At 36.9% G+C, this 15,683-nt stretch overlaps 1 protein-coding gene across 3 annotated transcripts in view; it reads left to right on the top strand.

The window, feature by feature from the left end:
- The first annotated feature begins 215 nt into the window (after positions 1-215).
- Positions 216-15,683, top strand: part of LOC107288135 (TGF-beta-activated kinase 1 and MAP3K7-binding protein 1) — a 44,926-nt gene continuing 29,458 nt past the window's right edge. For all 3 annotated transcript variants that reach the window (XM_015816719.1, XM_015816720.1, XM_015816721.1), the window contains exons 1-2: positions 216-406; positions 13,255-13,492. In XM_015816719.1, the coding sequence (XP_015672205.1) occupies positions 308-406; positions 13,255-13,492 (337 nt within the window). In that variant the 5' untranslated portion in view covers positions 216-307. The remainder of the gene's footprint in view (positions 407-13,254; positions 13,493-15,683) is intronic.

Below are 15,683 nucleotides of genomic sequence, written 5' to 3'. Positions count from 1 at the left end.
CGCGAGTTTCTTCTCTTGGTTCAGCTAGGCAAGCGGGGCAGGGAGCAAGAAGGGAGGGCGGGGCTGTCAGGCAGAACTAACTCCCAACCAGAACCTCCCGACCTCGCACGCGCTTCACTTCGGCGCCGTTCCCTCCGCTGACACCGCCGCCGCCTCTTTCTGCGGGCTGCGCTCTGGTTGCTGGAAGGCGCAGCCCGGTTTTCTGCCCTCTCGCTGAGCATCCCTGGCGCAGTAAACTTTTCTCGCCGAGGGAACAGCTCAGAGGGAAGGCAGCTCGGCGGGTCTGGCCAGCGGGGCTGCTCCGAGGATGGAACCGGGCGCGTACGGAGCTGGCAAAGCCGGAGGCGCCTTTGACCCCCAGACCTTCATCCGGCAACCTCACACCATCCTCCGGATAGTTTCTTGGGTAAGGAGGCGCTCCTGGAGGCCGCCAGGTTGTGAAGGAAGGCTGAGCTTTCCGGATCGAGGGGGCTAGCCCAGCGCGTTCAAAGCCTTCCCGGACGCTGGAAAATTCTCCGCCAAATGTGGCGCAGGCGGCTCGTTTGAGGAGAGACGGGCTGGGAGCGGTTGGGGTGCAAATGTAAGCCAACCTGACCGGAAGATTTAAAAGGGAGCAGCTCGATCAGGAGCCGTTGACATTTGGTGGGCTTTAAGCCGCGTGTGCCCTTTTTTCATGTGGGCGGCGCGAAGCACATTATGGAGGCGATTAGGGCTGCCCGGTGGGGCTGGCTTGGATTGCAAAGGCCCCGGTCTGGCTCGATCACCTTCCTCTTTGAAGAGCCTATAGGGCAAAAGCGAAGCTCTGGGGCGAGCGGCAGAATAAGACGGCATTTGGTGACCTTTAAGATGGGGAGGGAGGTGGGATCACCTTCCAGCTTGGGCCGCTGCCTCCTTTTCGGCTTTCTGTCGTTTCTGCGGTGCAGCCCCCAGCAAGGGTTGTTTTGGCGGCTGCAATGTTTGTAAACGGATACTATGTGTTGTGCAGACTCAAAAAGCAAGTGGTAAGAAGGATGAAACATAGTACAAAGATTCGGTCCCCCTCTTTTTCCGATCGCCAGGAAATGAGGCTTAATGATTTTGTATTTGGGAAAGAAAATGGCAAAACTTGGTTTTTTTTGTTTTTGTTTTTGAATGTTGGGATCTGTCCTTTGCCTTTCTCAAAAACTTTTTTTTTAAAAGAAGTGATTCAACTGGTTTCCCCCACCCTTCATGCTGACACCACTATTAATTTTGATCAAAATAAGGAAAGTTTTAGGTAAGAAGGAGCTGTCTTATGGATAAAGAAAGTTGGACTGGGGAATTAAAAGAATAATGGTGAATTTTCTGTCCTCTCTGAAGCCCCACACTCAATGTTTTAGTTTTCTTTTTCGAGATTTGCCAGGAGGGTTGGGGATAAGGAACTGAGGAGGGGGAATATATGAGGGGTGAAAATGTGTGTGATTCTCTAAATCCTCTCTCAATTCCCTTGGCTTCAATTTAAATATTCCTCTCCCCTCTATCTATCTATCTATCTATCTATCTATCTATCTATCTATCTATCTATCTATCTATCTATCTATCTATCTATCTATCATCTATCTATCTACACAAACACATATATTTACACACACAGAGCATTTTTTATGTAAGAGCCTGTAAATGTAATGGGGAAAGTGATGGAGATATAGCCAGCCAGTCCAAGGAGAAAAAATCCTTCCTGTACATATTTTTTTTTCTTTTGGAACGGCTGAATCAGGGAGGTCATTCCATCTTGTGACACTTTGCCATGGCTGCTGTGCACCTATAGTGTTTGCAAAAAGGTCATTTAGATTAGGAGAGCAAACTGCAAACAGAAATCTAGAAAGAGCTTTTGTCTCCTGTGAGTGTCACAAGGAGAGAAAAGGAGGACAGTGTGACATGGAAGAAATTACAGAAATGGAATGGCTTCCTCACCCTCCCCCAACTGATCAAGGAAGGCAGACTGAGCTGAGGTTGATGTAGATATGGCTTAGGGCCTGGAAATCTGAGAGACCACTTATCTCCAATTGTTTCTGCCTATGTTCCAGCAGAATGGATGTGTTCCAGGTCTCCTCCATTAAACACTGTCATATTGTGGGATCTAGGCGGGTATGATTTCTCTGTGCAGCCCTATCCTCTGGAACAGCGCCCCCTAGAGTTGAAGATCTTCTCTTTTAGGGTCCAGAAAGCTTTAAAAATTTGGCTTTAGTCTCGGGTGAGGGGTTGATGTTTTTCATTGTTTAATGGCCCCTGTTTTGTTGATTTTGTTAGTATTCTGTTGATTTAATGTTTTTCTATTTTTTAATGCTTTTTAGTTTTGTACTCCACCCAGAGTCTGTTGGGGTTGGGCAGCCAATAAATTCAAATAAATATTTAGTGTAGCCTTTTACTTGACATCCATTCAGATCTTCAAGAGGAAGCCAAACAGTAGGAGCATATGTGTTTCCTGTCTAATCCATTCCTTATGGGAGTTTTCCCATTTTTCCTAGAGATAACAAGGACTGGGGCCTCTTGTCTGCAAAACCTCTCCTCTGCTATTATTGTAATTATGTGGCTTAGCTTAAGAATGCAGCAGCTAAAAAGGCCAGGGCAGTTGGCCTGCATTAACGTTAGCCTTGCCTCCACATCACAGGAGATAGTAGTTGCTGTACTCAGCAGTGAGTAGATTGCACTTGGAGTATTGTGTCCAGTTTTGGGTGCTGCATTTTAAAAGGGCCACAGAGGTACTGGAGTAAGTTCAGAGAACTGAGGGGTGTTTAAGCTACAAATGATGACTAAGGGAGAAATGACAATGTTCTACAATATGTAAAACCTGTTTGCACATGAATGTGGAAAATACTGAAAGGGGGGGTTATGAATGAAATCCTAGCAAATTTCTATAATTAATGTGGCTAGTAGGACTGTCTCTATCCAGAGAGGTTTTACAGTACAGCATGTTTACTGTTCTCATTATAAGGGGGAAGGCAGTTGGCTCCCAGCTGCTGCTGAAATTCAGCATGAAGTGATAGCAAGAACCTTGTTGCATGAATGCTTGAAACCTGCATGAGGCAAAGTGACAGAGAGCCCGGGTGACAACACAGCTGTGGTCAATTACAATTCACAGAATTGACACCATGCGTCCTGAGATGGATGTTTCTGTTCTTGAGAATCCAGGACAGAACATTCTTTGATTTAAAGCTGTAGCTTCATTTCATTACTACAGGGCTTCGCTAAGCCAAGGAGAAGAGTTTTTGCAGCATGTTGCTTTCTGTTTCAGAGTGCTACTTGCTGACTTCTTCATGAAATGAACTCCCAGTTGCAGAAAGTTGCTTAGCATCCTTTTTAAATTTTCCCCTTGGATGTGTCCATGTTTCCCCAGAGTCATTAACTGCATATTGTACCTTGACCTTGGAAGTGACTTTGATAGGTCTCTATTTCTTGTTATAATACTTGAGTTGATAAACAAAGGATTATAGAATAGCAGTAACATTTCCAGACCATTCTCTGTATCTTTATCTGGGATGAAGTCCTCCTGAGTTTGTGAGCTTATCCAAATTACATGCTTATAGGACAAACATTTCATAAATTGGAGCACAAGCTTAAAGGAGCAAATTGGCTACTGAAATACAACTTTTTTCCTTCTTGTTTGGATTTTTTTTATTCCTTTGTGGCAATAGAATTCTTCCCCTATCCATTTCAGCTACCGTGCACTTTGTCACCAATTTATAATCAGTGCAAATTTAAGCATATTTACCGATATCTTAATAAGTTTAATACAACTTGCTTCCACCCCTATTTTAGAATTATATCAATGTCATGAAAAATTACTGGTGTAAACATTACATGGTCAGAAGAGGTGACAGCTGCCCATTCAGAATTGTTGAACAAATAAAGTGCAAAATATTAATCCTATTATATTTTTACAATATTGAAGGGGGCTTTATAATAGTGATGGGCTACATAGAATTTGTATCCTGTGTATTGTTTCTAGAGTTTGCAGATTCTTTTATTTATTTCTCTGCATTTCTAGTGTTGTGAACTAAAACATTTAAAACTAATGAATGCTGAGAATGAGTTTATTTATAACAGAGTACAAAAAATGTTGCCTGAAACCATGGGAAATCAGTTAGCATTCCTTTTATGTGGCCAAACCTAACAGAATGATGGGAGCCAAATACTTGGTTCCTTTTTGTGGTGGTAGCTGTGGTGGAGCTGGGAAGGGATTACCTTTTTAATGTTTCAGAAAAATATATCCTAATATTCTATTAGTAACAGATAGACTTGGACTAAATGCAGGAGCCAGAAGAAGACAGTCTTGGTTAGTACAAAGTAGTCAGTTTTCCAGAGCAGTTCACTATCTTGACTGCAGTTATTATAATAATAAGCAGAAGATAAAAAAATTAAGTCTGATAATGATTAAAAACCAACCTATATGTGGCCTATTAGATGATGGACCTTACAGTTGTATGTATTAAACTGACAGCTAAACTGTACTAAACTGACAACATGTTTGCTATATACCAGGGCTTTTTTGAAAGATTTAAATTTAAATTCAAGAATGATTTTCTGTGATGTTGGAATTTTGCCAATTATTCAGTTGTGAAACATACACTAGTCCCAGAGGAATAACTTTGTTGTGCTAAATTAAGTAGCTAAAAACATCATTGATTTGGATAAGAACACTTTAGGTGTGTTTAGTAAACATAACTAGGAACAGGCAGCAAAATATATAATATAATGATATTCTCTGCAAAATTGCCAGCTTTATTCATTGTTTGAAAAAGTTTAAAAGCTGATTTTTGCTCTGCAAGCTATACATAGAAATTGGCCAGGCTGATGTTATTGTTGGTTTGCAGTTTTTGTCTCTGCAGATGCTGTTAGGTTGCCGTTAGGAAGCTTCGGCAAAGAGGTATGATTGATAACAGTTCCTTTGTGACTTATAATTGAAAGCCACATTTAGAAACCCTACTGAAATTAGTGGCTCTTCCAAACAAGTATATGTTGAGATGACATTCACTATTCATGAGATTTATAGCTACATTCTAGATACAGAGCAGAAACAATAATACTTACCTGCATATAGACCATGGAGATCTCAGACCCTTCTCATTCATTTTAAATATATTTTGGAGAATGGTGGGACCAAGACATTGAATAGAGTCTCTGGGAAAAGGTTGAAAATATATGAGAAACTGAGAAAATCTTAGGAGGCAAAACAGATCCTCTGCTCCAAGAATTCACTCTCTGATAAATACTTTTTGCTAAAAGTCTCCATTAAGGTTTAAAGTTTAATTTCTGTGTATAACTTAGTCTACTTTATTGACTAATATTCTCATTATGATTTAATATGTATTTTTTAAAATCTCTGAAAGCGCACTGTTTGTATGAGCTTTCTACCATTGGATTCTATGGGCCACAAAGCTTTCTTGATTATTAGCCATTCAATGCTATCTTGGGTTTTGCTCAGGATCTTCAAATTTTAAACTTTTTCTGTGTTTTTTTCACCCCAAGGAGAAGGGGGCTTCTCTGACGCTGCTGCTTTAGCAGCTCTATAATTCTATGAGTTTTATCCCTGAATGTTTTACAGCTTTACCCTTTAAATGCCAAAAGTACTTTTGTATTCTTCTGAATTATCTTTGCATGGTTTTTAATATCATAATAGAGCAGTAACAGCATGATCTCTCTAGTCACATGCTCTGAAAGATTTAAGGTCAAGAAGTGAAGCTACAAAATTTATTACTGTTATTATTTTGCTGTAACTACTGTAAAGCAGTCATGATTTCCCTCTGTGTCCCAGATGCTGGGGTTGGGGGAAAGGGTGTCAGGTAAAAGGACCCTCCCTGACAGACGATGGCAACACAACCTACCCACAAGATGTACCATAGCAGGAAGGCAGGCCCAGTGGGAAGAAGGGGGACATTCCAGAGGACTTCTGGGAAGGAAGTGGAGACTTCAACCTTTCACCTTATGGGCATAATCTTCTGCTGCTAAAGCATTCTTTCTTCAGCTTTTATTTTTAAATTAGTGGTATACCTGTAAAAAGATGCCATAAGAGACAAAACTCTAGTATTGTTTGTATCTTTAGGGGAAAGCAAAGCCTGTTTCCTATTATTTCAGATCAATTTGAGTATTGGAATTATATTTAGGCTGAACCACAACTAAAAATTTGAATCGTCTGAGCAATTTTTGTTTACAATCACTACTTTGTTCATTTTTAATCCCTGAAATAGGCTAATAGTAGTTATAGTTTTGGAAATTGACAGTCCCATTTTCCAGGCCTTCGATCTATTTAGCTAAGTGTAGAATGCAGTATATGGCTTGGATTCTCTGAGAGATTCATATTAAATGTTTGCTGTAATAAGATATGTCTGTGGCATGTTCAGGTTTCTTAGATTCCCTGGAGAGCTGTTCATCTTACATTTAGAAAGTGAACATAGCACTTGTATGCAACTTTTTAAAGCACCTTTATCATCCAGTTCTTTTTTTAAAATATATTTTATTAATTTTTTTTAACATAATCACCATTAATATTTGGTAAACAGTGTGTTGTCCGGGTTTATATTTTCAAACAATCAATAATAATTAGTTTCTATAATTCCATACTCCACATAGTTTTCCTTGATTTTTTCTTCTTCCAATAATATTATCTTTTATCAACCTTAAATTAGGGAATGTGTTCATTCCAAAAGGTAAGTTTGTTAGCAATTTTTCCAGTAGAAATTTCTCTTCAACACCTTGTGGGATGAAGAAATTCAACAGATTATTGGCACACTACACAATGAGATTTTTTTTCTCCTTATTGCCAAAAAACCAGTTTATATGTCAAATGCCGGTCATGCTGCTGTTAAAAGAAAGTATTGGGAGGGAGAAGGTTGGCAACATACCTTGACGTGCCACCTGCCATAACCCACCATTCTTACTTTATGTCTTTTTTCTGAGTACTATGTAAACTGTACTGTCTATCATGCATATACTGTATATTTTATGAAAGTTCTTTCCTTGACAATTCTTATTCCTACTATCAATTTAAAAGTTCTAAGACAGGAATTGGGGCATGTGAGAGTAGGGAAATGAATAGCAGGGGGAAAAAGCATGGTGATTACATGATGATTAAAAATGTAAAAGAAAGCTCTGTTTCTCAAAGATTTCCAGAACAGGATTTTAAAGAATCAGGAAGTAGGAAGGGACTGTTTAATCTGCTAATTTCAACCCCCTGCTTAGTTGCAAGACTCCAAATTACAGTAAAGCCTCAACAGATGAAAACATGCAGTAAAGGGGGATTCGTGAATTCTCCTGGTAACTGACTTTTTTGGGGGGGTTAGGAAGGTTTTTTTCAACATTCAGTTTGAATCTACGGTACATTCCTGTCATTTTTACTTTGTGTCGTGACTTCTGGAATAAGAAAAAAACAAGTCCTAATCTCTTAAATTATATCCTTTCAGATATTTGAAGAGGGCTTTCATATGTCCCTCGTTCGTCCTTTCTTACAGTTAAACAGTCCAGTCCCTTCAATTTCCCTTCAAGGACCTTTTAGCCTCTAGTTCTTTGATCGTGTACATTGATCTTTTGTGAATCTTTTCTAATTTCTCAATATATACTTTTAAGAGTGTAGTTCCAAGAACCAGACAAGATAGAACCTGATCAGTGCAGAATAAAATAGAACAAATACTTCTAATTTGGAAATTATACTTCTATTGATGTAAGCTGAAATTGCATTTGTTTGTTTTACATCCTCTTCACGCTGCTGATTTGCAAGCTACTCTTCTAAAGTATTTTTCTTAACTATTGTTACCTAGACATGTATCACTATATCTGTATAGTGACTGGTTTGAGTTTTATCTTCTGGAATAAAAATTATCCTATCCAATTTTGAATAATATGCAAATTTGATTTGCATTCCACGCACTTCTTATCCAAATCATTTATGCTGTTCTGTGACCATATTTAAAGATTGATTGATTGATTGACATACAATCATTAAATGAAAATGTGAAATGTAGAGGTAGAGGTAAAGGATCACACAGGACAAAGTCTTCTATCTAAGAAATAGGCGAGCACCTAGAAGCAGGGGGCGGGGGGGGGAATTTTCAAAAGGGCTGGTAAGGCTGATACCTTAGTTAGGCTTTAAGCAGTGTGCAGAAACACCTTAAATTGTGCCAAGTAGACAAATGGCAACTAGTAAAGACCTCTTAGTGCAAATATTGTATGTTTCCTGTATTTTTGGCTGTCATGTTTTGCACCAACTGCAATTTCTGGACACTCTTTAGGGCAGTCCCAGGTTAAGTGAATTGCAATAGTCAACCTATAATATAAGCAAGGCATGGAGAAAACCTATCTCTTATTTAAAAGCACTGAAATATGATATGTATGAGATATCCAAGCTATATGTTAAATTGTGCAGAACTGAATATAAGTGTGCTATAGACAAATAATACAGAGGCATCACTTTTCAAGCAAATAGGCATGCACTGGATTTATTCTCAGGAATGGCAGAGAAAGCATGTCTGTGGAAAAATGAAAATTGCATGTTGCATGAAGCTGAAATGTCAAAGAAGACTGGAGCTGGTAGCAGTCCTGTAAAATATAAATACTGTATATGACAGCAAAGGTACCAAGTTATACACAATATTAAAAGTGAAAAGTGCTATAAACATCTTGACTTTTCTAGGCAGTGGTTCTGTCTATAGTTATCCATTGTGAATAGGATTTACTCCTTAATGGGCTTGTAGAAAGTTGGTTTTATTAAATTCAGAAGCAGTGTAAGATATTGTAAATATTTATAAGAATAGGTTTTATGAATAGATCTCATATGAAAAAGACTCAGAATAATTTGTGCCCCATTTAAATAACCACTTCTCACAAAAAAGTTGCAAGTCCAAATGGAAAGAGATTCCTTCAATTATAGGTAGTTTTCAACTTATGACAACAATTGGGACCAGAATTTCTGTTGCTAAGCAAGCCAGTTGTTAACCTTATAGCACTCAATTTTATCACTTTTTTTGCTACAGTTGTTAAGTAAATCATTGAATTTGTTAAGCGAATCATATCATTATTAAGTGGAAGGCATGAAAGACCAGGACCACACATGAAGTTCCAAATTAAACTGATTTATAGCTCATGCATATGCACAGGAATCTACTCAACTAATGATTAGCACTATTTTGGAGCCAGATAAGGGATAATGGAGTTCAAGAGGGATTGGACTTAATCCATTTGTGGCTATGTAGAGACTCTAGTCTAGGCTGATTCCTCTTTTGACTCTGCCCCCTGTTTCTGTCACTTCTTTTCTATTAACTGAACCTGGTTTCTCCTATTGATTTGCTTGTTGGAAACTGGCTGAGATGGTTTCAAATGGTGATGATATGACCCCAAGATGTTGCAACCATCATAAATACATGTCAGCTGCCAAGCACCAAAATGATGATCATGTGATTATGGGAATGCTACAATGGTTGCAAGAGTAAGAATTCATTATCAGTTATGTTTTTGTGACTTCGTATGATGACTAAATGAATGAGGACTACACACTATCTGTACAGTATAACAACTGGCAACACAGCAGTGGTCTCAATAAGTGTCAAGTACAGTATTCAGAGCATCAGTAAAACATTTGAGGTTTTCCATAACATCTTTGGGGGAAAAAACTAGAACTTTTCAGGTGTACTGTGACTTCTCTCTTTTCCCAATCCTAGAAGTTCCTTTTTTAAGAGAGGTGTGTGTGTGTGTGTGTGTGTGTGTTTGTGTGAGATGGTCATCTTTCTTTGCAATAAATATGATAAATGGTCAAAATGTGGAAGCATTGTGTTAGGTGCAGGTTTCATTCTTCTTCAAGTAAATCCACTGAAACAATGGGAGCTTAAGGCTACTTTAGTCATATCTAAATAATTTCCCTTGAGTTTTAGTTGGTCTGCTTTAAATATAGCTGAACTTGGATTTAGAAAACAATAGATTTGAAAGACTATGTTGTCCAACTTCTTGGGGTTCAGTTCAAGAATCCTAATTATGATGGAGATCTGTTTAGCAAATTCAGCTTGAATCTCATTTCATTTCAACAAGAACACAATAAAACTTAATTTAAAAAAGTCTGCTTTATTCTTTCTGAGATCAATTCAGTTATAAACCTGGTGAGAAATATGATGTGACTAAAAAAGTGAAAGGTGGTTTAGCAGCATTTCTGTGAGGGGAAGGATTCATAATAAGTAAAATGCTAGAAATAAAAAGAATTCAATGCACAGTGGGTGGTTTCAAAAATTAAGTAGTACATTGGTCAAGGAGAATGGCAACTTTCTTTGTCTGGTGCTCAAGAGGGATCTGGGGGCTGAGATGCCAACACATCATATGATATTTAGGAGAGCTTAATAGACCACTGGAAATGGGTATCATGCTGCAGGCATCACATGGCAGTCAAGAGATCTATTGTGTAAGCTATCTGCTCAATTTACTTTGCAACATTGGGGATAAGGAAGATGAGGGTAGTTTTTTTTTATTATTACTGACTGACTTTATGGAGAAAATATCCAGTGAAAATAACAAGGTTCAAAATCACAGGAGTGCTGAGAAAATATTTTTAGTGATTAATCTAGTGCTGTTCAGGTCTCTATGCCTTGCCTTCTCTCTCATTCTTTCTTCATTTTCTTGGAAATGCTTTGCCTACAGCCATATGTTTGTCTGTCTGTCCTCTGTATCTATAAATAGAAGTGACCTGAAACATTACAAAACAGTTGTTAATTCTGATTTTTCTGCTATGTCTCTATATCTACATGCTATACAATTTATTTCAGATGGAAATGTAATCAGCTCCTGGATTTAAAGAAATGGTCCTAAATTATGGCACACACTGATAAGTACATGAAATTTGTCAGAAGCTTCCCAAACTTTAACTGGGATTTTTTCTTCCATAGCTAATAAGGCTCTTTATTATCCCTGCACTATAACATGAATTAGACTTTTTTTTAGTTTTATTAGTAAGAGTTTAGTATGGAAGTGATTCAAAAGAAAAAGTATACTGACGTTTTTAATGGCTGCTCCATGGTTAGAGGTTGTCTAATGCAGTATTTTTCAACCTTGGCCTGCTTAAAATGTGTGACTTCCAGCATGTTTTAAAATCTTTTAAAAATATTGCTATCGCATTTAAAAAGCGTATCGTCATTTTTAGGCCATAACAGTTTATTTTAAAATATTTTAAATAAAAATAATAAAGGAATTATAAATACTCATGGTTATGCTAAACGGTTCTATAAAGTGCAATGCACCATTTCTTAGGTGACCCTTGTTCAAGGTAGTCACTACAGAGCATAAACATTATGTGGCACTGGCCAAGTTGTCTGCAGGCCACCTGTTCTTGTTCATTTTGCCTTTCAGTCTTAGGTCCTTAATAGGTCACGTTTTGCAAATATCAGCACAAATATGTTTAATATCTACAGGAATTTCTGCTTTTTTCTGTGGCAAGTTATACACCGTGAAATTAATTGTCATCGGAACTAAAACTCCTAAGTACAATTTAGGAGAGGGCTTAAAATATACTTGTTACAATTTTAAAGATTTACATTTTGTTTTTAGAGCTGTTTTACATTTTAAAATGTAAAATATTTTAAATGTACAGCTTTTAGAATGTATTATTTAGAAAAAATTATGTGGCTACTCATCTTGGATGCATAACTCTGGGTGGTTCAGAACAAACCACAAAAATAGATTTTAAAAAGCTAATGTTTAAGTATAATACATCAATAGAAGCATCATAATATACTGCCAATGCAACTATGATTGTATGTTATTGATATATTCCTCGAAGTCACCTTGACCTATCAGAATGGGCAGTATATTTTTTTTAAAAAGCAAATTGATGAATTTGCACATAAGTAAACATCTGATTAAAGTAGAGATAGATGATTGAGGATGATGATTACTTTTGAACCCATTAGATTCCACTTGGAAAGAAAAATTAAGGAAACCATCATGCAGATTTAACCAAGGTATGATATGTATGTTAGTTTTCCAAAGGGAAATATTTGTAATTCTTGATTAATATAATTCTAGCCCACATAAACAACTACAGGATGTTTGGAAAATGAGCAGGCTTTCAAAACTTGCTGCCCTTCAGATGTGCTGTTTGGTAGATCTGTGTGCAAGGTTAAATTCTGCAGTTGACTACAGAAGTCTGAATGGAATTATCTTACAGTGTGTCTATGGAGATTCTCAGTCATCCAGTCATGGTTCTTGAAAAAGCACCTTTGGGATATCTTACAGTGTATTTTGGAAACATGTTTGTTCCTTCCTTAGTGATCTCTGGTTTTCTTTTGATGAAATTCCTTGAATCACTCTGAAGAATACATTTGAAGATTTCTACTTTTAGCTAGTTCTTATTTTATTACTATCTTGACGTTATGTAAATATTATATAGCTGTAATAAAAACACCAGGAAAACCAGGAAAAAGATAAAGAAGTCTGAACAAATAGAATTAATGAATGGACAATGAAACAAAGTTATAATTGAACAAGTAAATGAAAAGTCAAGAATGCTAATGATTAGATATTATTTTTGAATGTTACTGATGTATTGTTTTCTTGATTTGAAAAAAAATAAGGAATTAAAAATGATATACATATGCAGTATTCTAAGTGTGGTCTTTATAAAGTCTTAGTAAGACCACCCTTAGAATACTGCATTCAGTTTTGGTCATCAAATTGTAAAAAAGATGTTGAGACTATGGAAAGAATGCAGAAAGAGCAACAAAGATGATTAGAGGGCTGGAGGGTAAAACATATGAATAACGGTTGTAGGAATTGGGTTTGTCTAGTATAGTGAAAAGAAGGACTAGGGGTGACATGATAGCAGTGTTCTAATATTTGAGGGGCTGCCACAAAGAAGAGGAGGTTAACCTATTTTTCAAAGTACTAGAAGGAAAGACAAGAAGCAATGGATGGGAACTAATCAAGGAGTGAAACAACCTAGAACTAAGGAGAAACAAGTAATGAAACAGCTTGCATTCAGAAGTTGTGGGTGCTTTATCACTGGAGGCCTACTTTCATTGATATGAATGGGATTTGGAAATGGTTATATTGTCTGAAACAACAATTACAGCAAGAATGGGTATATTGTTGTAAGACACAAAGGGCCAAGTTGGGGACAGTTTATCCTGCAATGGTAAAGCTCTGTTGATCTAGTTGCTAAGAATCAACACCAATTTGATGATCTATAATCAGTGTGCCTCATGTGAATTTTGTATGTATTTGTATAATAAATTATTTTAACTCTTTTCTCACCTTTCTGTATCCCAGCTTTTTTCCATTGTTGTGTTTGGCTGCATTGTGAATGAAGGCTATATCAACCATCCAAAGTCACCAGAAGAGTTCTGCATCTACAATCGCAACCAGAATGCCTGCAACTATGGTATCACCGTGGGAGTCCTTGCATTCCTCACCTGCCTTCTTTACTTAGCCCTAGATGTCTACTTCCCACAGATTAGCAGTGTCAAGGATCGCAAGAAAGCTGTGCTTTCAGACATTGGAGTATCTGGTGAGTTTCTGGTGAATGTATATGGGTTTCTATAGGGACAGTGTGTATTCCTGTTGGTGAATATGGATCCAGTCTTACATCTGTATACATGATTTAAATGGCTTTTTAATAATCAGAGATGGAGTTGTATTGTTTTGGAATCTGCTTTACTAAATAAACTGATCACCTATTGAAATTAAAATAATTTCTTTTGTTCTCTTGCATCATCTTCATTACCCTTTCTTCTATTTATCTGACTTCTTAATTTCACCAGTTTTACTCTTTTTAGTTTTTAAATTAACACATTTTTGCCAAATTAATTAACTGTAAATAGGAGGAATTGCCTTTGCTGTAATGGAGGATGATTGTCATTCAGGGTGTCCTCTGTCTATGGAGAATCTCTATGCAAATGAGAACTCTGGAAAATGAGGGGCCTGTATTGGTGGAGTCACGTGGTTGCTTTCCTTAACATCATTCAGAAATGCACAAATAAAGTAACCAGAAAGATTTTTGGCACCACTTTTTAAAAAAGAAAAATTATTCCTAGAAATACCCTGTTCAAAGGAGAGCTCTTGGATATAATGGAGAAAAGGAACACCCACTTTCAGAAATGTTATAATATTGTGATATGCTAGCTTTACAGCTAGTAAGTTTTTCTAATTATTAATTTTCCATCAAATAAATATTAATTCTAGAGCAAGCTAATTCCAAATTAAACTAAAAATCTTCAAGATGCCACTGCCATTTGTTTTGGCTCTAAAGGATACAGTAAGCCTTAAAATCTTCTCTACTTCTTATGAAACTGAAGACCAAATTAAAAGGAATTGGGGCTGGCTTATGCAGGCTGTAATCGGCTTAGGAGAGTTATCTGCCCATACAGAGAATATTCTGCAAGAGCATCAACCAGGAGCATTGAACCAGCAGCATCCATGGGTGAGTGGGTTTCAAAATGGGCAGGATAGTGAATACAAAATCTAAGGCCCAACAGGTACTGCTGTTCTGAACTATTAGAAATATTTTTGATTCAAGCTTTATTTTAATTCGTCTCATTGTTCTATTCAGCTATATCAAGTCTGATTCCAAAGCAAATTGATATATAAACCTTAATGCAGTCACAACTTATTTAAGTCACATTGATTTCAGTGAATTTCTACACTTGAATTACACATCTTTCTTAAAAACATATTTTTTCCTGAGATGCTGATTTGTTCTTATGGTTCTTCCAAGCATTATAATTTGCTACCATTAGTAATTGTCTCCAATTGTTTCTGCCTGTCTGGTTTGCTTGGGCATAGCAGACACACTGGAGATCTGCTCAATTAAATGTTGTTATCTCGTGGGATCAAAGGGGTGTGGAACAGCATTCCTCCACAGACACATAAGCCCCAAAACTTCAAGCCACCTGGAAGCTTCTTAAGACCTGGTCCTTTTCCCAGGCCTGAAGATAGGATGTTTGTGGAGCCCCAACAGTTTTTTAGAAGTGTTATTTATGTGGGTTTTGTCTGGGCAATCATGTTTCATTAAATGATGCATTTTTAAATCTTAAAGTTACGTAGAATATTTTTGGAGCCAGAGAGCCTAAAATCCAATAAATAAACCTGGCAAAGCGATAGTTGTCCAATGGGACAGGGTTATTCAGTGAATTATTTTTCACCATTGTGTTTTCACATATGTTATTTTTATAGTTGAGAAGTGATTCCATACTAATTCTCCCTTCAAGGAAGCCTTCTCTGAAACTTTTCAAGCTTGAGCTAATGCAGCCTAAGATAACATTTGTATGGCCTTCTCTAGCCTCATCTTTTCAGATAATAATAATAATAATAATAATAATAATAATAATAATAATAATAATAATAATAATAATAATAATAATAATAATAATAATAGTAGTAGTAGTAGTAGTAGTAATAGTAGTAGTAGTAATAATAATAATAGTAGTAGTAGTAGTAGTAATAATAATAATAGTAGTAGTAGTAGTAGTAGTAATAATAATAGTAGTAGTAGTAGTAGTAGTAATAATAATAATAATAATAATAATAATAATAATAATAATAATAATAATAATAAAGTTGGAAGGGACCTTGGAGGTCATCTAGTCCAACCCCCTGCTCAGGCAGGAAACCCTATACCATTTCAGACAAATGGCTGTCCAGTCTCTTCTTAAAAACTTCCAGTGTTGGAGCATTCACCACTTCTGAAGGCAGGTTGTTCC

The sequence above is a fragment of the Protobothrops mucrosquamatus genome, unplaced genomic scaffold (genome assembly GCF_001527695.2).
Source record: "Protobothrops mucrosquamatus isolate PMUCROS unplaced genomic scaffold, P.Mucros_1.0 scaffold486, whole genome shotgun sequence".
Taxonomy (NCBI): domain Eukaryota; kingdom Metazoa; phylum Chordata; class Lepidosauria; order Squamata; family Viperidae; genus Protobothrops; species Protobothrops mucrosquamatus.
The sequence above is the reverse complement of the archived record's forward strand: the minus strand, read 5'-3'. Positions and strand labels throughout refer to the sequence as shown.